The sequence below is a fragment of the Pseudopodoces humilis genome, chromosome 9 (genome assembly GCF_049639895.1).
Source record: "Pseudopodoces humilis isolate 2021_Gansu_Grassland_sample_001 chromosome 9, ASM4963989v1, whole genome shotgun sequence".
NCBI classification, from domain to species: Eukaryota; Metazoa; Chordata; class Aves; order Passeriformes; family Paridae; genus Pseudopodoces; species Pseudopodoces humilis.
Window position 1 is genome coordinate 15,714,222 of NC_142208.1, and position 22,222 is coordinate 15,736,443.

General features: G+C 44.0%; 1 protein-coding gene across 12 annotated transcripts in view; it reads left to right on the plus strand.

Annotated features, from left to right (window-relative positions):
• Window positions 1–21,912, plus strand: part of CAMK2G (calcium/calmodulin dependent protein kinase II gamma) — a 119,084-nt gene extending 97,172 nt beyond the window's left edge. Inside the window, exons 14-23 of one of the 12 annotated variants that reach the window (XM_014250296.2) lie at window positions 1,927–1,959; window positions 5,938–6,006; window positions 7,622–7,666; window positions 8,297–8,345; window positions 10,370–10,483; window positions 12,131–12,256; window positions 14,725–14,800; window positions 15,287–15,381; window positions 16,458–16,703; window positions 19,207–21,912. In XM_014250296.2, the coding sequence (XP_014105771.1) occupies window positions 1,927–1,959; window positions 5,938–6,006; window positions 7,622–7,666; window positions 8,297–8,345; window positions 10,370–10,483; window positions 12,131–12,256; window positions 14,725–14,800; window positions 15,287–15,381; window positions 16,458–16,690 (840 nt within the window). In that variant the 3' untranslated portion in view covers window positions 16,691–16,703; window positions 19,207–21,912. The remainder of the gene's footprint in view (window positions 1–1,926; window positions 1,960–5,937; window positions 6,007–7,621; window positions 7,667–8,296; window positions 8,346–10,369; window positions 10,484–12,130; window positions 12,257–14,724; window positions 14,801–15,286; window positions 15,382–16,457; window positions 16,704–19,206) is intronic. The other 11 variants (XM_014250300.2, XM_014250298.2, XM_014250297.2 and 8 more) reach the window with 11 other exon arrangements.
• The last annotated feature ends 310 nt before the right edge of the window (window positions 21,913–22,222 follow it).

The window sequence follows — 22,222 nt, forward strand, 5'->3', positions numbered from 1 at the left end:
TAAGTTCTGATCTGCAGAGGGTTCTGTTTCCTCCTGTGTCCGTGTTACTTGTGCTTCTGTGTAGGAGGATGTTTGTTTTCTGCATGGTTTGGTTGATTCTTTTTGTATTGAACCTTTTGCTTGTATCTTAACATTTTCTGTCCCTTTTTTCTCTTTTGTAACTTACTGGAAGTCTGTTTGAATTTCAAATGATTTTGTCTTTCTTAGAGACAGGTTTACCTCGGTATCCATATAGTCACCTTTTGTCTGCTGCAACTTACAGGATACATTAGAAATAAAAACGGAAGTTTTCTATTGGTGTGAATTTCCAATTTTCCCAGTTAAAAATTCCCTGTTGTGATGGGGTACAAGGATTTCTCTGGGTAGATGGCAGTCTAAGCATTATATTCATGCACTGGTAGTACATGCTATTTTAGCTCTAGCTTGAGAAGCCTGTGGAGAAGCTAAATTGTCCCAAAAGAAATGAGAGGAAACACAAATTTGTAAACCATGTAATGGCAAGCCCTATGTTGTGCCTCCATGAAGTGGAAGATTTGTGAACCAAATGCTGAACAGATTAGAGCCTGTACTGGAATTAAAGAACAGATGGAGGCAGAAGCTTTGCTGTTTTGAGTCTGCTCATGCAGTGGCTATGTGACTGTGGACTGTATGGTGTGATTAGGAATGTGGTTCTGCGTGTGAGGTGAACATGGGCACTTCTGCTTTCAAAGACATGCCAGCCTGCCTGTGTGCTTGAGCTCTGATATGAGGATAGCAGGGATGAAGGCAATATTCAAGGTAAGAGCTGCGAAGGCTCAGTAAGTGTATGAGGTGGGGAGCTCCAACTCCATGGCCTGTTCTGCACTCGCAGGCTGCTCCAGGGGGTGCTGTGGTAGTGTGCAGGAGTGCAGAGCTGCAGAACTGTGCCCATTCCATTGTAGGTTTTGACTGACGTGATGTGTGCTGTCCTATACCACTCTGTGGGCTAGACCGTAGTAAGCAGCAGAGAAATAGCCTGGATAGTACCAAAGGGGAAGGGCAGGTGGAAAATGTACATGGAGACAGCAAGGGGAAGGCATAGCATTGTAATGCTGAAAGACCTGCCAGGGTCAGCTTGAACTGGATGACACTCAAAGTTTAGTGAAAGAGGAAGGAAGTGCATGCTGAGCCTCATTTACTGGAGAGTGCAGTTTGATGTGAAGGTGTCTTTGAAGACGACTGAAGATTCCATTGAACAAGAGTAGAGTCCAAGAAGGTTGAGTAGTTTGAACCTGTTCATTCTTCTCCCAATACCTGAGAGTGCAAAGTGTTCTGGCTGTTGAGTGTTTCTGTCTTTCTTGTTTGAACATTAGTGCACTTTACCTCTCCAATCAACCCCAAATTCTATGTGAGGGAACCTTTCTCCTCCCCATGCTATGCACACAAGTTCCCTCTTCTTTCTTTAGCCTCTGCGTGTGCCTTTCTCTTGTGGCCTCCTCCCTATCCTCTAATTTGAGTTGCAAACACACCTGCATCCTCCAAATGTGGACACACAGGGGGTTTCTGCCTACCTCTTCAGTTTGGCTGGGGAAGCTGCCCCATTTTCTGAGGTGGGAGAACACAGAGAGACACCCCCTTGTATCCCACATCTTGTGCATATATATTGCTCTCTTCTTCTCTCCTTATATCAGTGTGTGGGGCACCTATATTCTGACCTCGGTGTTTGAGGGGATGGGGTTCTTCAGCCTTGCCCTTTCCCCTGGTGTGCAGTCGTGTGCTTTAATGGTGATTTCTCTCTCTGTTCCTTTTTTCCGTGTCTGTGCATTTCTGCCGGTGCTTATACCTGCCTCAGGGGAGCATTATTGGCAGGGGGGCCCTTGCTGGCACACTAATGTGTGAATAGTTTCTGTGCTTTTCTTCTCATCTCCTCTCTTCCCTTCTCTTTCCCTCTCTCAATGATGTGTCCAGAAAAGGAAGTCGAGCTCCAGTGTGCATTTGATGGTGAGCACCTCCCGTAAGCTGCCTGCGATTCATGCCTCCGCCATTTTCCATGCCATGCACGCTCGGCTTGTGCTCATCACCCTACATAGCATGTCCGTGCAGGGGGGTGGCAGGGGGGATCAGTGTGCATTCAAGGGTCCATGTCCTCACAAAAAGGGCTCTGTGATCCTCTGGCCACATACAGCTCCCATTTTGTGCAGAAAATCCAACTACTGGCAACACAGTTTGACTTTGCCTGCTCTGAGTGTGAAACAAAAAAAGACAGTGGTTCTCTTGGGCTCAGCAGAGCAGGTGTGTGCCTCGTCTGGGTGTGAGGCTTTGTCATTCTGTTACAGAGGTGCCAAAAAAAGGAGCAGGTGCTTTGCCTGGTGTTGGTGCTGTCATCCTTGATAGGAGCATTGCAGTGTAGAACAAACTGGGAGTCGCTCCAAATGTGGCAGAGACTGATGGGGCTCTGTTCAGATGAAATGTGTGGGCACAGCACCACTGGGCAGCTCAGAGCTGCCGGTCACTTATTTTTTTAGCGTACTTACTGAAAAGGTTTGTCAGAACCTTTATAATCCAGAATTTCCTTTTGTCCTGGCCTTGTTTATGTATCCCAGCATGACCAAATACCCAGTAACTGCCTCCCGTGTCTTGTACATTTCCTTTTTCATCCATCAAGGTGTTTGACATTTATAGAATTTGTCAAAAAAAGTAGTCAAATCCACTCTCAAGGGTCCAAAGAGGAAATTGGCCAGTGTCATATTGTCAGAAGTCATACACAGCCCCAGTGACATACTTCAACACCAAGATATGAACTGTAACTAAATTACAAAAATTATTGTATTATCTCCTATGCACAGAAAAGTAACAGAAAATATTTCTCACCTGTTTCAGATAGAAGTGGTAATGTTACAGTACCAAGAAAGCAAGATAATGTTTTTTCATTACTACCTGGAAGATATTTCTCCTCTTCCTCCTTCAATGATACCTTAAAACTGTGTAAAAAAAACCCACGAAAAAATTAATCCCAAAGTACTGCTTTGAAAATCTGAAGCAAGTGACTCACTTTTCACCAGCCCTGCCTTTTTGCGGGGCAGAAGTTCACTGTGCCTTTCTTACCCTTCCTTTTTGCCCACTGCCAACAATACTTAAATTCCCTTTGCATATTGTTTTAAAGCAGCTGGGATATGTAAACCATGTAAGCATCAGCCTCTGAAAACATGAAAGCAGTGAAAGTGGCTGAAAAAACAGAGAGAGCCCGTGTGCTGGTAGTTCCTTTCTTTTAGTCAGCTACATGTGTGTGTCCCTACGATATGAGCGCTGGTCTGTTTTCTTTCTCTTGCACCCTCTGTGTTGTTCATGCCTGTCTGTCTGTCTCTTGTCAGGAAATGTTGCCAACTGCTGTGCCAAAACTAATCGTGTTGCAGACCTTAAAAAGGGCCTAGCACCTTTTTAGGTGAATTGGCCTCTTTCAACTTGAATTGTACAGAATTACCCAGGATTGTACCCTGGCCAGTGAGTGATGTTGGCTGGCAGCAGGGAGGAAGGAGGGGTAAGAGCTGGCTGTGCTGCCTGCATTTCTGGGAAGGGAAGGCTAGCTTTTTCCAGGGAAGAGCAGTTGGCTAGATGGCCACATGACATGAGTGTATGCAGGAAGCTCAATATGTCAGATACCTTCCCTCACCTGAGAAAGAGCTGTGAAAAAAAGTGTAGGCTAAGCTGCCTCTAATTTCATTGGGACACTATCCTGTAGTAAAATGCTATCCAATTCTGGACTAGCAAACATGATACATGATCATCTTCAGCCCACTAGCTGGGGAAGAATATCATGGGTGAGCTGGGTGCTCAGTGCAGACTGGAAGGCAGGCTGTGTGCTTTGGGTGTGGGGGGGTTTGCACTTTATAACATAACACTCCTAACAGGCTGTAGTCAGCTTTTTTTTGGAACAGTGGTTTCCTGGATGTTTGTTGAGGTTTTGGTTGGGTTTTTTGTGATGTTTTTTTTTGTTTGTTTGGGTTTTTTGTTTGTTTTGGGGTTTTTTTTTTGTTGGTGGGGTTTTTTGTTGGTTTTGGGGTTTTTTTGTTAGTCGGTGTTTTTTTTGTTGTTTTTTTAGCTTAGTTTTGTTTAGGTTTTTTTTTCTCATTTGGCTTTAGTTATAAAGCCTTCCAAAACACTGGAATTATTTTTGTGTAGCTTCTTTCATACTAATTTTATCTTCTTATCCCAGTGGACTAAGAAAAATGGGTTACATTCCTCTCACTGGAAGGGGTTTGGAAGATAGATCTCTGCATTAGGATCACTGTTTCTGAAGAAGTACAAGAGCCTCAGTGCTGTGTGGAGAGGTGGACCATTGTCAGAAGTTTGATTGTGTTTGTACCACAAAATAGCTTGAGATTAATTTTTTTCAGGTTGATCTGCTCCTCTTTTACATCCACAGTGACCTGTCATCTCTTCTACCATCAGGCTGGAAATACATGCATGAAAAAAATTCATGAAAGGCAAGAGTCTTAGGACAATGCAGGGATGTCTAGAAAGAGGCAGCAAACTGTGATTTCTGTTGTATTTCTCCTTTCTTAGGTTGGAGTTTGAGTGTATATGTTCTTTTTTTTCCATGTACTTCTAAAGAGTTCATTCCTGCCTCTCTCTCTCTTCTACTTTTTCCTCCCTCCACCTGCCCCATCTTCATCTTTTGTTTCTCCTCTCTCCCTCTCCAAAAGGGATAGTTAAGCCAAGACATGTTGCTTGTGAAGAAAAACCGAACTGTTAGTAGGTGTTTGTTAAGTCTTGATCTTACAAGATCTGTCACTGGTTGACATAATTACACCTTTGGTAGATGTTTTCCAGCTTAGCATTTGACTTTCCATTCTTTGTGGTGTTTGTGGTGTGGTGATGAGGGCCTGATGTTTTGCAGTATGAGTTTGCACTCCCTGAGTGGGATAGAGAGCCTCTGCAACCAGGGCACACTACTGTGAGCTCCCATCAGGTACCCTGATCTGTAAATTAAGGAGTGTGAGCGAGGCTCCTGCAGTGCCAATTTTGACCTTGTTGCTGGTGTCTAGCAGCAAAAGAGACATAGCCTGGTGTGGGAGTCACACGTGGGCTGGATTTGTGGGCTAGGAACTCTATACTTATGGACACTTATGGCTTCCTACAAACAGACTTGGCTCGTTCCTGGTGTACATGACTCAATGGGATGATTCTTTTCAGCAAGCTGGTGATGGCTTCACTGTTGTGCTGTATGAATGCAGGAAACAGATTTTATTCTTCTACCACAGCTACAAGAGAGTCTGAAGAGGGGAAAGATGAAAAGCTGCTGGGCACCATCCAGAGAACTTCCTACTTGTGGAACTATATGGTCTTTTCCTTATGTCCCAATCCCGTTCCTTTCAATATTTTGGTCCTGAAGTCTCTTTGTTCAGGTCACAGCAGGGATACTACAAATCATACATTACCTTTTCCCTACCTTTCCTCGGGCTGATCACACTTTTACTTGGATCAATAGATTCCCTGGAATTCTCAGCATTATCACATACCTAGAACTGTTTCTGTACACTTTGGGCCACCTCAGACTTGACTCTCATTTTTGCCCTGTTTCAGACCATGACTATTGTGTCGCTCACTTCTGTAGTCTCTTTCTCTCAGGACAGCTGCCATCTCTCATTTTTCTTCACCAGATATTTTTGTTAGTGCTCATTGCAGGATTCTCTCCACCCCTTTGGGCTGCTGCCTTTTGCCTTCTGTTTTCCTTCCTTATAGCTCTAGCAGTCCATTCGTATTTGGATTTTGGTACATCCCTTACAACTTCTATTGCCTCTGGGGGAAGGATGATGTCCAGCAACCCAGGCAGCACTCCTCCTTCCTCCCTCTTCTTGGTGACTGAGCCTGTGGGGAGGGTTGGGTCTGAGGAGATGGTTGGGGTTGAATCAATATTGTCATTTTCTTGCTGCCTCTGCTGCCCAGCAGGGGAACTAAAACCATGTTTTTCTGTCTCAGCCACAGAGCAACAACAAAACCAGTATAGTAAGCACTGCAAAAGAAACACCCCCAGTGCAGACGTCCATGGTATCTTCCCCAACCGCTATTTTTTTCCTGTTTGTTTAATTTTGATTCTGTCCTCTCCCCTTCTTCTCCTAAACCCTTTCCCAAGTGCTGCTTGTGCCACTCTGTTTCAGCTTATGTTTTGGCTTCGTTCTGTCTGTGTCCCTGTGCTGCTGTGGGGCCTGATCACAGCCTCACAGGCTTTGGGATGGGGGTGCTGAGCAGAGCTGTGGTTGGATGTGGGGATCGCAGCTTGCCTGGACTTCCCCGTGTGCCACCCCTGTATAGTTCTTTGTGTCCCGTTCAACTGTTCCTGCTGGCTTTGGGGAGGATGGTTTCGAAGAAGAGAGTGTCAAGCTCCGTCCACTCTCCAGCACTCAGGAAAAGGAGGATGGACTTCAGGACACCAGGGAAGAAGGGGCAGACAAAGGGTTTTTAAAAGAATCCTTTGTTGGCCTATTTGGCCTGCTCAGTTGAGTGGCTGATCTCCTGTAGCTCACTGACTTGCTGGGCTGGCAAGCTCTGTTTGGCCTGTGTGCAAGCTCTGCAGTGCCAGTACGGTGCCAGTGCCAAGTACATTGAACAGCACAGCTTGGGTGTGTGGCCTGCATCAGTATCCATGGAAGATCAGGCAGTGCAGTGGGTGGCAGAGGCAGATGGGTGAGTGTACAGCACTGCCCAGCAGCCCTGATGCCCTTGCTGAGCCACCCAGCAAGAATGACAGCAGTGGGAGGAGATGGTGCCAGGATCCTGAAGTCTTTTCCTGGTAATGAAGGGCTGAGTGCAGGAGCTAGTTAGTACCAATAGGACTGGTAGCTCTTTGTTGTCTGTCTCTGGAGAGTTGGATTTGGCATTTTTGGGGGCACAGGAGGGTAGGATTTGGTGTTGGGTTTTTTGTTGTAGGATGAAGGATTCTTGGGACACTTCATAATTTTCCGCTTTCTCTTCACTAGCTTTGTTCATGATGTTTTTGATATTGAGAGAGCCTTTCTAAATTATTAAATATGGTTATTATTGAGATTGGAGCTCATTTCAGAGACTTTTAGAAAAATGTGCCTTTTTTCACAGTTCCTCAGCAAGTCCTCTCTGAGAGGCATTGAGGTGGTCTGGCTCATCCTTTTTTTATTGTGGAAATTATGAATGTCCCTTTTTTAGGGTAAAATACCTAGCAACCTTTCCAAAAAACTGGGAGACAAAGGCCCCAGCCCAGTTATCCTTTCTTCAGCTATCCCATTATCCTTTCTTCCCCCTCTCCTCTTCTGAAGCATTTTCCAGTGAGGACACTGGAGGGGTCATTACTTCATGAATGGCTGCAGAGGATGCAGACTGGCTGCTTGGTTGCCCCCTGGTGTCTGTGCCAGCCTAGTTCACTGGAAGCGAATTGGGAATTAGGGGCAGTTGCAGGGAAGCTGGGGGCTTTGTCTCCTTGTGACTTTAGCTTTTAGTGCAGCCTCTCTCTTAATGAAACCTGTGCAGGAAGTGTGTGCGCACGCACGCAGGCACATGTGTGCTGTTTGGAGTTTGTGATTTGATTTGGTTTTTTTAATGTCAGCCACCTTTTTTCCACTTGCTGGGGAGTGAAAGTAAATGAGAGAATGCTTTGGAACTAGAGTTTAATGATTCTTCCATCCTTTCCTAGGAGCCTCAAACAACTGTTGTCCATAATGCTACAGATGGCATAAAGGTAAGGGATGGAAGTGTTGCCAGAGAAACCTCTGCTTCTCTCTTGTTCTTGTCTTCGTGTACCTTAATTCAGTTTCTACCTTTCCAATGTCTGGTTTGTAGCATGCTCCTGAATACTGCTGACAATAGACTAGAAGGGTTGTGTTATATGGCTGTGGATCTCTGAAGCAGGCTGAGTAAAGACAACTGTTCAGATATTAACACATCTTTCCTATTGTAGTGTATAATCACCACTCTCTTTCGTATGTGGGATGGAAGAGGAGGTATAGGCACTTTTTTTTCTTCTGCAAATGGACACTTCCCCTGAGAAAGGAGGAAGCCTAGGAGCCCTTCTTTAGCTTCTTGTGTCTATTCTTCCAAACAAAAGCAACTCTCATTAGATTTCATTTGACAGAGTTTGGTAGATTCCACACTTGTAAAAGTTAATGGCTCAAACATGCAAAAGCTGAGCAGAGATGCTGTTATGTTTTGTATTTGGCCTGCTTACATCCAAATCTTCCTTGTATCATCCTCTCCCTTCCATCCCTGCCAACGTTTTTGTGCTTTTCCCCATCTTTCTTCACAAAGAAATCAAACTATTTGCTCATGCTCCGACTGCTGATGCCTGGTAATGCTCTGTTCTGCCGTGCAGGGTTCCACAGAGAGCTGTAACACCACAACTGAAGATGAGGATCTGAAAGGTAGGTATTTTGCCTGTAATTTCTAATACAGTTAAGTGTAGGCAAGGGATTCTAGAGATTCAGTCATTGCCTTGAACTAGCTTCCCAGATTTCTGTGTCTGACTCAGTTCATAAATTCGCCATGACGCTGTCATTCCTGTCACAGTGGGACCGTGCATTGGGGAACGGTCTGACTTGGCCTCTGTGGTATATAAACACTGAGCTAATTTGTTTTTGTCTCAGAGTTGGAATTCTTTTCTTGCATATATCATAATCTGTTCATCTCCAGTCCATTTCTAGGTGTGGAAAATCCCTACCAGTCCCTTGAGGTTTGGTCTCTGCTTGTGTTTTTGTGCTTCCCTGTAGATTACAGGGAGTTGAAACCTCTCTGTTACTACTCAGTCTCCTTTTTCACCCCTTTCTGGGAATCTTTCTTGTGATATGCAAAGACTTCCTGTGTTATTTTTTCTCTTTGGGTTTATTTTTTTTCTAAGATGAAGATCATTCTCAGCCTGTTGTCCTTGACTGAGATATCAGTAGAGGGAGAGGCTGAGAAGAGATTTCATGCCTTTCATTGACCATATCATAAATATTCTGTGCTTGTAAAACTCTTTAAATGAAGGAGCTCCAAGTTCCATATCTGCTTGTGTTGTTTGAGCAGCTATCTTTTGCCTAACCTCCCTAACGAAAGATGAGCAGACATTTTCCTGAACAAGCAAGTTTGGGATGGGTGAAGGTAGTTTGCATTCTGTAACAAATGTGTTAATAACATGCATTTTGAGGCAGAGGTATTCTCATGCTCCCTGTAGTTCATCTAATTTACATATCCAGGGAAAAATCAGTGCTGATCCTGTGATGTAGCAGCAATGTCACCTCTGTCAGTGCGGTAGTTCCTGATGCTTTTCCTATGGCTTGTCACAAGCTGCTGGCTCCTCTTCTGAGGAATCACAGGGAGCAGAAACACATGCCAGTGAGTGAATGAGCTCTGCAATACAGATTGTTTCAGATAAGACCTGGCCTCATTACAGGACAGTGTTCTAGCTCCTACCTTTTTGCCAAAGAGTAATCCATGCCTTAAGAACCTAGCTTTGAGGGACAGGAACTGGATGGGTTTCACAGTGTGGTAATGAATTTGATTTATCATCTCTGCTGGATAGCCATCCAGAACAGGTATTTGTCCGGAACCTTGTCTCCTGTGGCACTTTCTATTCTGGAGAGGTCCCATGGTTGAGCTAGCAGAGCCAATGGGTGTTGTAAGTCAGGAATACAAATGCTGCAAGGAAAAGAAGTCTAGAACTGGAACAGAAGGTGGGGAGGAAGGAAGGCAGCTGGTCAGTGTATAGAGTTTTATAGGGCTACATTGCTACAGATCAAAACCGTGTTTTGGGTTTTTTGTCAGAGGTTAGAAAATTTTGTTATGATTTTAGTAAAAGGGAACATTTGAATGGTGATTGGGAGGGAAAGAGTTTGCACAGTAGTGGTTTGTGCTGTGGCCAGCTCTGGTAATTTTAGTCCTCCAGTTTTAAGTGTAGCTGTGTTCACCAGTGTTCCTTTTCCATTCCTGCCCTTCCACATTTTAAGATAAGCAAGCACTTGAGCAAAACTAACTAGACCAAAAGGTTTGGGGGTGTTGGAGTTCTCAGTGTTCTGCATAGCCATGACTCTCTAAAAAGGGAAGTGTTTGCCAACTTCTAGTTTTAAATAGTCACCCGGATACACAGATGAGCTCTGTTGTGCTGTAGGAGACATTGTCTTTATCCATCAGCGACAGTTGCCTCAGGGATTTGTTGTTTCCACTGGGGTGGGGCTAAAGGCAGTGTGTGTCGTAGTTCTTCCTCCGCCCCCCTGCCCTTTTGTCATTCTAAATTGCACAGCAGGTTCGTGTTGTAGAGCTGTCTACTTGGCTTTGCCCTGGAGGATACTCCTGCATGTTTTGTGCCCAGCATTGTGGTTTCTTTAATGTTCTCCTATTTCCTTTCTCTTTTTTTATTTACTGAACTTGCGTGTTTTGTTTGTGTTTGTGTTTTAATTCCCTGCCATGCTAGCTCCCCCTCTCTCCACCGGGGACGGCAGCTCAGTGCTTGAAGGACGGAGGCACAGTGAGAGCAAAACACAGACTGAGTCCATGCAGTCCCAGCTTTCTCTCTGTTTCTCAGCCAGTAAGTCCAGGGGTGCAGTGCTTCACAGCATCTTCTTCCCACCCCTTCCTCCATCCTTCCCATTTCTCCTTACCTAAGATTTTTCCTTTCCTCAACTTCCTTCCAAAATGTTGATTTTTCATTTCCAGTACTCCAGAATAAAAAGAAATCATCTCCCTTCCTGCAAAATACCCTCCTTTGCACACTGAATTTTTCCAAACATTTCCTTCCCTTTCTGAAAAAAAAAAAAACAAAACCCAAAATCCAGAGCCTCATCCTAGCTAATTTCATTCCCTTGCTTTCATCTGGGTGAGATGTGGAGCTCTCTGTAGAGATGCTGCCTTTTGGGGTTTCCTTAGGCAAGTCACTGCATTTCTCAGTTTTCCCTGTGGTAAATGGGGTCAGTGGTGCAGGTCTGCTAACGGAGGGGATGGACTGAATTCAATCTCACTTGTCAGAACTTCTGAGGACCTCAGACATGGATGGAAGGAACAAACACCAGTTTTTTCAGACTACTGTAAGGTGCTTTGAAAGGGAGGCTGTGGCTCCTGGAAGACCCCAAAGCATTTTTTAATCCGTTATCAGGTGCTTTGAGTGAAAATCGTGTGATAATGTTGGCTCTGAAGAGCATTTGTCTGTCATGAGCTTCACCTTGTGTGTTTGTCTTGCTAGCTCAGTTGACTGGTACCATGGTTAGTCTAAGAATTATAGGAAGTTCTGCCTGATATCTCCTGAACTTGCTAGCTCTGTTGAGGACCCTGTGGCTGAAAAACTCTGAAAATGCATATGAAAAAAGCTATAAGGTTAGAGAAAATCTAGGTGGAATTCACAGCCTTTCTCCTACACAGGCATACTGTACTTTATACGTACTTTAAATAGTCAGCTGCCTGACTATTTAAAGCAATAGTACAAGGATCTTTAGTGTGAGCTGGGAACATCTGGAGTATTTGATTTTGTTCAGGTCAGTCTAGGAAGGAAGAATGAGGTCTGTTCCTGTCGTCTTTCCCTGTTTTTCTGTACACAGTACCAGCATATGATGCAGTAGTTGGAATATCTCTGTTACCTGTTTTTGAAGTAGCTCAAAGGATTTCAGACTGCTGGTTTGTAAGGTGCAATGGGAAAGGTGTTTTGCCTAGCCAGAATGGAAGGGAAATGATCTCTTCTGAAGTCCTTTTTGCTGTGAGCTGTGCATCACTGCTGTCTTCTTAATTCCTTCCTCTTGCTCTTAGCAAGGCCCTGCTTGGTACTCTGAGGAGTGCCGAATTGCTTCTCTGCTAAGGGCATCAGTGTTCTCCCACTTTGCTTCCCTCCAAGTTGAGGTTTGCAGTGATTTGGATATCACTACTTTCTTGAACCCCACCTTGTACTTGCCCTTGTGCTGCTCTGTCACTACTCAGACCACTGTTTTAGGTCACCCTCGAATTTCCTCCAGCATTAGTGTAAATCTGGCTGTGCTTTTTGCAGCAGTGCCCGGGTGGCCCCTGCCAAGCAGTGTTGGGCCAAGTGATGTGACAGAGGCAGGAGAGCAGGTAGAAGTTATTGGGATGTGGATGTGTCTGTGTGCCGACCGGGGCTGGGGCTGTGTGTGTCTGTACTTCTTTGTTGGTTTTTATTTTACTTTCTAATTTTTGTTTGTTTATCATTTTAACGCTTACATTTGTTTTGCAGCTACACAGTCTTGTGAAGAGAAGCTCCATGCCTGGGACAGCCCAGGGCAGACATTGGAGTTAGAGCGTGCTCGGTCGGAGCCTTTGCTAACTCCAGTAGTTCCCTTTGTACTTAACCGAGCACCGTGTAAGTTAGCAGCTGGGTAGCAGTAGTACAGTAGTGCGAATCACGCTAGTTTCCCTAGATGTAAAGCTCCCTCCTCTCTCCTCCCCTGCCCCTCTCCCCGTCCGTCCGAGTGGGGCCGGGGCTGGGCGCTCCGAGCTGGCGCGATCGCTCCCGCGGGGGCGCGGCCGCAGGAGCCGGCTGCGGGAGCGGCGGCGGCCGCTGGGGGGCGCCACGCGCAGGGGCGGGGAGCGGGGCCGCCCTCAGCCCGGCCCGGCCCGGCCCGCAGGGAGACAGAGCCGGCCCGCACGCTGCCCCGGCCTCGAACGGTGCTCTCTACACCGCGCTCCCCGGCCGGCGGTGTAGCTGCTGTGGCGGAGCTGCCTCCTGGGCTCGCACAAAGCAAGGCGGAGCAGCCACGGGCCATGCTGGATGTCCGTGCTGGTGCATGTCGCCTCTCGCTTGTGCCTCTGCCGTGCCAGTTCAGAGGCCCCGCGGATTCACCGGGAGCGGCAGGTGCGAGTGCCGTCCCCCTGACATCCCGAGGCTCTCTGTCCTTCGGACAGTGTGCTCACCTCCCGTGTGCTGGTTCTAGCCGGGACATGTAGTGAAAGCCAGGAGATGAGCAGTCTGATGGGATGGACAGGCCTGATGGCACTGCATGAAGGCACCTTGGAAGGACATGGAGATGTCCTTAAGATGAGCCAGCATGCCGTGACTGTGGTCTGTAGACTCCCTCACTCACCCCAAATGCAGCCTTTCCCATGGACTCCATCTTCTAGGTATTGGTGGTGCGTGTTTGGAGGTCAAATAAGTAGATCTTCTTCATGTGAAAGTAATCCCATACAACTTGCTTGTAAGGACATTTTTCAAAACAGACATAGCCCACTGTGTCATTTTGACCCATTCCCTGTGTATCTCTTTTCACATGTGGAAGTGTATACAGCCTGCATAGCAAAAACAGACACCTTATTATTATGAGCCAGATTTTCCCTATCTGAGGTGTTTCTGAGGCTGGCTCAGTAGTAAAATTCTCTTAACTGATTTCCAGAATGGGTATGGACAACTTTCATAGCCAGTGAGATTATCTTGCTGCTCTTTGGCTGCACTTACCAATGGTAGGATGAGGTGCACGTGTGGATTGCTCCTTATGGGCAAGGGGGAGAGCAGTTCAGAGTAGCATCTTCTGGCATTTAGAATGGAATTCAGCTTCTCTGACTTGAATATCTAAATATGGTAAGTTGGATTTAAACACCATCCTCCTAATGACAGGCATCTAAGATGCCTACATGAGACTTCTAGAAGTCCCAATTTTTTCAAGGCCCAAAGGCAGAAGAGTCAGGGGACTGATTCCATTTCAGACACCTAGATTTTAGATGCTGAAGTGCACAAGAACAGCACTTCAAGTGGTAGGAATTTTATATTATCTAATAACATTGAAAAGAATGCTAGAGAACCTCTTAAATGTCTGTATAATGTGCAGAAGAGTCTACCTAGAGGTATGGGAAAGGTTGAAGAGATGTGAGATTGTGCATATAGGTTCAGACAGAAGTATGGTGCATACAATAGTCATAGAATAGAATTCTGTTGTTTGACAGACCTGATTGAAACTTTGTAAATCTTATGAATTCTTGAGGCCAGCATGGATGATGGAACACTGCAGAGGGGATGGGGCCTGGGCAATCTGCTGTGGGGAACCAAGAGAAGAGAATACAGAAGTGCTGGCCACATGGGGGCCAAACAACAGTAGACAGACAGCCCTTGTCTTCATTCATCTTGAAATCCAGTGTGCTGGGCTGACTTAATGGCAACGCTGTCAGAGTGCTGTAAAGAATTGTGCCTTAGGGATTGGCAGAAGATAACTGCCTGAGGAACAGTGTGCACACTCAGACATAGCTAGCACCTGCTCATCCAACCCATCCATCCTGCTGCCATTGTCTTCCTAGCTTGCAGAAGCCATCCTTACGTGTCCCAGTTGCTTGTTTGCAGCATTCACAATAGCTGAGGTATTGATGATGGTGATAGGCAAGTTGTTGGGAGACTCTTTCCAATTGGCTTGGTCTGTGTGGTGGCCATTTGTATATGGCTACTGTGGTGAAGGTTTTCCACATCTTACGCTGCCAGACAAGTACTTCACGTGGGCAGGGTCACTGGCATTCATTCACTTCCCAGACTCCCCCAAAGCAGCTCAGATTGCCATTAAGGAGACACCTCTGGTGCCATAGACCTTTCTAGAAGAAAAAAATGGAATATGGTTTCTTTATTTCCTTTCTCCCTGCATTATGGGATCACCATTTCCCTTTCATACCACTGCCCCCCTACTCTCATGTGGATGACTGTCTGTGCTGCATATCTCCAGAATGCAGGGAGCAGCATCCTATGAGATTTAGACTAATGGTGCTCTACAAATTACTTGTAGGAAGCACCCACTAGCTTCATATTTCTACTGAACTCTTCAGCACAAATAAATTGCTCTTTCTGCTTGTTCACAGTGCGTAAGCAAGAGATCATTAAGATAACAGAGCAGCTGATAGAGGCCATCAACAATGGAGATTTTGAGGCTTATACGTAAGTAGAGATGCTTTCTGACAGGTTGTTTATCAGTTTGTGTGCAAGTGATGCTCTGGCTCCTGAGTATGAGGAGATGTCATACAGTCAGGAATGGTAAAAGGTTTTATCCTTCTTAGCCTACATCAGTTAGGAGTAAGGGATATAGTAGAGCTCTAAATACATATCAAGTCAGGCATTAAATAGCAGCAGGAGCAACAATAGGAAAATGTCCTGGGTTTGTAAGAAAAGTACAGGGGAGGGCAGCGAGAAGAACAGAAAGAGAATGAAAGGAAGGTCAGTAACCTAGAGGTTTATTTCATGTGAAATGCCATCTAGTTGGCTCCTCGAGTTACAGTAGGGCTGAGTCTTCATGAACTAACTTCTTGGAGTAGGGAGATGTAATTAGGTGGACACAGGGTGTGAGTCAAATGGCGTACCATTGACTGTGTGAATAACTCTTGGGCTGAAATGCAAACTGTAAACCAGTACTGCTTTTCTTTGCAGAAAAATCTGTGATCCTGGCTTGACCTCATTTGAACCTGAAGCACTGGGGAACCTGGTTGAAGGAATGGATTTCCATAAGTTTTACTTTGAAAACTGTGAGTGGGTAGATTTGGTGACTCTACTCTTCCTTTATGTGACATCTAGGGGGGAAAATTTGCCTTGTATTTACCAGTTATCAGAATAAGCAGGAACTTGATCGTGCTTGGGTTATGATGCATTCATGAAAGCCAGCAGCCTTTTGCCAAAAAGCCTGATCAGCAACAATTTCAATTCTGTCCCCCACATGCTTTCACTCTAGGCACACAGTCTGCCAGGTGGAAATTTTTTTACCTGGCATGGACTGCAGGAGCTTTAAAAGTTTGAGGCACTGGACTTCTTACTGATATGAAAATGGAAAAAATGATCGTATTTTGGTGGAATCAACATGTACGTTTGGGGTAGACATACTGAATGATCAGGCATAAAGATGTTTTTACTTTGAGTTTTCCCTCGATAGTTTGAGATGAACACCGAATGAACCTTTCACATAGACATAAGGGTCACCTTGTCAGCCTGGGGCAGGAAAGAGTTGGGAGAAATGCTATAATTTATACTATGGGATTTGTCTCCCTTCCTGGATGTCTCAACAGGATGAGATAATTGAAATTTAATTCCTGAGCTGTTCAATCTGTTTTGTTTTGGGGGTTAGTCAAGGTCTTTAGTATGGGCAGTATGTAGTTCTTTAAGTATGCAGAGACTTTGTCTCTCTCAGCAACCTATTAGGGAGTGATTTTAACACTTCTCTGAGGTTTGTTCATATTTAATGCTGCCCTAGCTTAAAGATCTCCTGATTAATGACTCCTTTGCAATGATATTCTGTAAGTGAAAGGTCTTTTTCCATAACTGAAGAGATCGCAGTACTGATATTGAAAAGGTGGAGAATATGCTTTGTAGAGGAAGTGGGGGCAAAGGGGCCTGGGGACTCCTGGCAGTAAGTGTGCATTTCCTAAGGAGAACAACAGGTGATAGGGGAAAGAATTGCTTGGATTTTGCCTGAAAATTTGCAGGAGCAATTTTTTTGGCATTCCAGAATCCAGTGGAAGGTAAGTAGAATATAGAAGACGTTGGAGAATGTGGGACGCTGTTCCTTCTTAGTCGTAAAATGAATCTGATGTTTTGTGTGTCTTGCAAGTACTGTCGAAGAACAGCAAGCCAATCCACACAACCATCCTGAACCCCCATGTCCACGTCATCGGGGAGGACGCCGCCTGCATCGCGTACATCCGCCTGACACAGTACATCGACGGCCAAGGCCGGCCCCGCACCACGCAGTCAGAGGAGACCCGTGTCTGGCACCGCCGAGATGGCAAGTGGCTCAATGTCCACTACCACTGCTCTGGAGCTCCTGCAGCACCTCTCCAGTGAGGATCAAATACGGGTATGGCTTCTCAGGGCAGGAGTACATCACACACATGGCTGAGGCTGCTGTATGTGGGAATTCAGCATTCAAGGCTGTTTAGCTGGCTGTGAGATAACAATATTTAGTTGTCTGTAGGCTGAAAACTTCAGCTTGTAGATGGTGTTCCTTTAAGTCCTGTCCTCTGGACTTAGTATGGTTATCTGCTGTTCCTGGCAAATGGGGGTCATGTGCCAGAAAGCTGGGCATAGGTGTCCTTGTAGCACCTATGCTTCCTCTCAGGCGCTCAGGTCTGTGCTTGGACAAACGGCTAATCCGGAGCACAATGGAAGTGTGTCTCATGCTGTGCACAGGGTGGCCCTTTCACATCTACCTTTCCATGGGGGTCATTTCAGAGGATTTTTTTTTTTTTTATTATGTCATCTTCTAGAAAGGATATTGTAGAATCCATACAGAACAATATCTGTGCCATAAGGAGTAAGAGTTCATTCATATAAATTTTATCACTGATTTTCTGATACACAAAAGCTATTTAATGTACCATGTTGGGAAAACTCAGAGGGGAAAATAATCTAAACAAATGATAATATCAGAGGATTTAAAATATCCCCCAGTTAATTTGCCACAATTCAGCATTGGAAGAAACATGACTCTAAAATATCTCATGAAGAAATGATTGTTGCTTGCTCCTGAAGGACATCAGATCCATTTAGTTCTTCAGCATTGAGGCATTCTGGTTTATTGCCTTAGTGGCTTCTTTTAATTAGATGTACAAAGTCTTCTGCATCCTTTTGTTTTATGTGAAATATGTCACATTCATTTTACAGGCCAAAGTTTCCTAATCTTGGGACCTTTTAATTAAATATTTTCTATTTAAGGGCAAGACCAGCAAACATCTACAACTGGGAGGCAGCCTTTTTTTAATGTGGTCATTTAAGGATGAACCAGCCACTCAATTATAGTTGCTACTTGAGTCCTAGTTCTGTGAACAACCTGGGACTAAGCCAAGAGCAGTTTGTATTCAAGTGTTGTGAGGTATTCAACCCTACTGAAGGCAGTGGGAAGGAATGTGAACTATCACAAGCAAGCTGCAGAGGTCACAGATGGAATTTGAAAAGCAAAAGCCAGTTGGGGGCACCAGAAGCAGGGAAGCTTTCAAGAAAGCTGGAAAATCAGCTGAATTTCCAGGGAGTAAGGCAGTGAGAAGGATAAAGCCTTTGCAGTAAAACAAAAAAAACTTGCATCGGATTTCATCACAGAAATGTTGAGGGAGATGTCTGTCCAATAAAAGATGCAGAAGAAATTATTAAATTAAAGGTCAGTGTGGCTCAGTGACTATGCCTAGGAGTTCTAAGGAAATTTAGAAGTGGAAATTCTGCTGCAGTAAGAGGTGTGTTTCTTGGCTGTGGAAATGCTGAAGCCCTCCAAAAGTATGTGCTGGAGGGTTTCTGAAAACTGCAGAGCAGAAGCTATTTCCAAACCACAAAATTTTGGTTAAAACAATATTTAAAAATACCCTGTAAGCTACTAGAAGTTGAAGTATTTGCATGCATTTCTGGGTTCTGAAGGAAGTGTACCCACAAGCAATTACAAATGGGGTCAGTGTGGGCAGCCCCCATCTGAATGTACTGAATCATTTTGAAGCAGTGTTATCCCATGTGCAGTGAAAGCTAAGGATGAAGAATGAATGAGGTGAGTAACAATGCTTAAAGAGAAATTAGTGGTTTCTTCTCACCTGGAAAGCAGAGTTCAGTTCTGGGTAAATCATCTCAAAAGAAAACTGCAGCCAGAAAAGAAGTTTGATGTTAATCAGAGGACTTCTGAGTAAGGAGAGAGTGGGAACCAAGAAGGAAAAATACTAATAAGGGAGAATCTACAAAGATTTGCAAACTAAGAAATGGTAGAAAGAAGGGTTTGGCTATACTTTCTTGACAAGATAATGCTAAACAGATGCAAAAGTAAAAAACGTATTTAAAATTTATCAAAACCAGTAATTTGGCACATGAAGGTTAACTAGGAAGGACCTTTGCTAAAAACAGCCACTAGGGTTGCAACTTCACAAAACTGCAGAAAAGCTCATACATTTGTTTAAATATTAAGAAAGTTCAGAGACAAAATTACTGAAGATTTGAAAAATAAAAACCCTAAGAAAAATAGAATTATCTTTCAGTTCAAGGCAAAATGGAAAGTGAAGCTTCAGTGGAAACTTCTTCAGCTTCTGGGTCATGGCTATAAGAGAGTGCGCCCAGGGCTGCTCCAAAGCAATAATACATTTTAGCAATTAGTTGATTTTCATTGGCACACTCAGCCACCTGGAAGAGGAAGTGAGTGCCTCTTATCTTTAGAGGTCTCCTCATGAGCCCCAGTTTGTGTTGTGTTAGGGGTTTCTACCTACACCAAATAATTGGCTTGTAAAAAACTTGTTTTTTTAATTGTGTACAGCTAATGTATGGCTTTATTTCCTTCCATCTTCCATCCTGTTCTCCCCTCTCCTTTCTGGGTGGACACCTGTTCCTGACTGCAGCAACTTGTGGAGATACTCAGCTGGAGGGCAATATCTTCTTAGCAAGCAGCTCTGGAGTGCCTGAGTGACAGCAACGGTCATGTCTGTTTTGACGTTAAAAAAATAAATACAAATTACAAACAGGCAGCAGCCAAATGCACGAAACCCTGCATGCATCTGATGCTCCGGGCACTGCCTTTCTGTTGTTTTCCATGGATCCATCGTGTCTGTTTCTGCTGTACGAAGGTGTTTTTAAATCTAAAAAAAGGACATGTTGTTTGTATAAAATAATAAAAAACAGGAATAATGCTAAATAAATGACAGATTATCCAACATGCCCCTTCCCCCAGGGCTAAGAAAGTGGCAGCAGCCGGAACATCTTTCAGAAATGAAGTGAGGGGGAAAGCAAAAGTGAAGGAGAGAGAGAGGGAGAGCAAGAAAGGAGGCAGCTTGAACAGCGAGCGGATGGTTGAACTGTGCTCCGCAAAGCGATGGTGGATAATACCGCATTCGGGCTGTGCTGCAACTGCAGTCGGTGAGAGGTGACAAGGAGACCCCAGAGGAGCCAGTGTGAAGACTGGGGTTCAAGGGAGAGGAGGTGCTTCTCTTCCTGTTGCCCAGCAGTCTGACTTCAGCCTGTTTCTTCTTCGATTTCTGCACAGCAAGAACGCTATGGAAACCTGGTTGCTCGGCTGCTGGATCCCAAATCAGACTTTTCTTTTTCTTTTTTTTTCTTTTTTTTTTTTTAAGAAATAAAGAAAAATGGAATGTTGATTTAAAACTAAAGACGGAAGTAGGGATTTAAAAATGGGTTTAAGTGAATATAACTTGAATAGAAGCTCGCTCTTTAGTGATTCTGGTTTTAGAAACAGCCACTACCTGGACAAACATGGAGTTTTGAAACCAGCTTATTTAATTTAACAAAACAAAAAAACATTTCATTAAGAGCAGAGATTTTGGAGGAAGAGGGTATTTGTATGGGATTTTCTATTTTTTTTCCTTTTTAGTAGCATAGTTGGGATCCACAGTGCTGCAGAACACGTGTTCCTTAGGAAGCAGACAAAAACCTTAGTGTTATGTTCTTCATGAAAACTTGCACATACACTCCTATATGAGGCATAAATAGCGTGTGTTTTTTATACTGAAATATATGCACCCGTAGAATTAAAGGGGTTGCCTGGCCTCCTGTTTGATTTGTTGGTCTCCAGTAAAATAGCAGTGGGAGCCAGTAGCCCCAGCCAGGTGCTTCTCCCCACCACTAACCCATCTGATGTTTGTAAGTGTCATGTTTCCTAGTGTTTATTTGGGTAATTTTTCTATTTTTTACGGTGATGTTGTAACAGAAAACTATCAGATCAGAACCTCAAAAGCTGTAGCTGAAGGAATCCAGGCCACCCCCCACCCCATGTTGCCTCTGGGTGTCAGAGGATACCTCATGAAGCAGAGGGGAAAGGGAATGAGCACGTGATCTGATGTTCGTCCTTTGGGCCAGTTCATCTTCCTTTCTTTTCTTTGCTGCAAAAGGAGTTCAGTTCCTTTCTTTATTCATTGGGTGGGAGATGTGGAAGTGTTTTGTTGACCTTACCAAGGAGGGAGCCTAGCCCCAAGAAGAAAATAGCCTTTCTGGCAGACCTGATGGGATTTGTCTTGACCAAGGGAAGGCATCACTTGCAGAAGTTGGAATGGGCTTTTACCTGATTTACCCCTAATCATTTTTTTGATCTCTAGAGGAAGTTAAAATGATTGACTTGACAGCATACTAAGTGTGTGGCAATCCTTTAGGAGACTGTAGAAGAAAGACAATTTGGAATTTGAATCCTTATTCAATAAAATGCAGAAAATAAAAGCTGTTGCACAAAGTGGAGCTGTCCCTTTGCAGAAGATAGCTGCAAAGCTCTGTTCCCTTTGTTGGAGAGGTGCTATCCCACACCAGGTTTTGATCAGCTAACCACTGATGAAGGAAAAGACCATTCACACTTCCCAGGTTTGTTTGAACAAACACCCTTTTCTTACTCCCTCTGCTATCCCAGGGGAGGAGTGAGGAGGGGATTGAACCCATGGGAGGGCAAACACTAGATTTCATTATTTCAGAACATTTTTAAAACAGCTCTAAGCCAGTGAGTGAAGTGGAAAAGTAAAAAGCCTTGATATTTCATTCAGAATTTTTTTTAAGCCACAGAGCAAACTGATTACAACTATGCCATTTAAAAAAGGTAAATACAAAACATTATGCATGCCTTCTTTCGGTCTGATCTTCCTTGTCTCTTTACCTGATGATTACTAATAGTTAAAAAAGAGAACCCTCTGTATTAAGTATATGCATCTTTCAGAGAAAATTTTAAAAGAAAAGAACTGTTGGTATTTTTGTTTTTGCACAGTCTTGGAGACAAACTGTTTTGGATTTTTTTTTGTTTGTTTTGTTTCCTTTTAAGTTAATGAGAACCTTAGCTTGGTATGGCCATTATCAAACACAGCTGTACACCTTTAGCATTCTTAATGTTCTCTTATGGGGCTAATGTAAGCATCTATATAATATATATTATAAATATCACATTTTAAACAGGAAATGGAAGGCATTTGATGCAGAATTTTTGCATGATATAGAAACAATTAAAGTTAGCTAGTGTTTGTTTGTTTGGTCTGAATGTTGGTAGAACCTTCATAGCTTTGTTACAATGAAACCTTGAACTGAAGATATTTAATAAAATAACATTTAAACAGTGTAAAGTTTGGATTGTCACATTTTTCTCCTAAACCATGGAATAATATGAAGTTGGTAATAAGATGCCAACTGGGATAAGAAAAAATTGACAGAGGAGCTTTTTTCCCCCTGTGTTATTTAAAGATGTAATGTTTAAGTGGTACCATCCTTAAAAGGGTGGAGGGGAGAATACTAGCATTAAAAACAGTAGGATGACAGAACCTGTTGAAATGACCTTGATGGCATTTCCCTGACAGACCAGGGATAATAGGGAATTTCTGCTTTTGTTCCCAATAGCCTGATCCTTGGCAAATCTGTGCTGTTACTTCCCTTCCT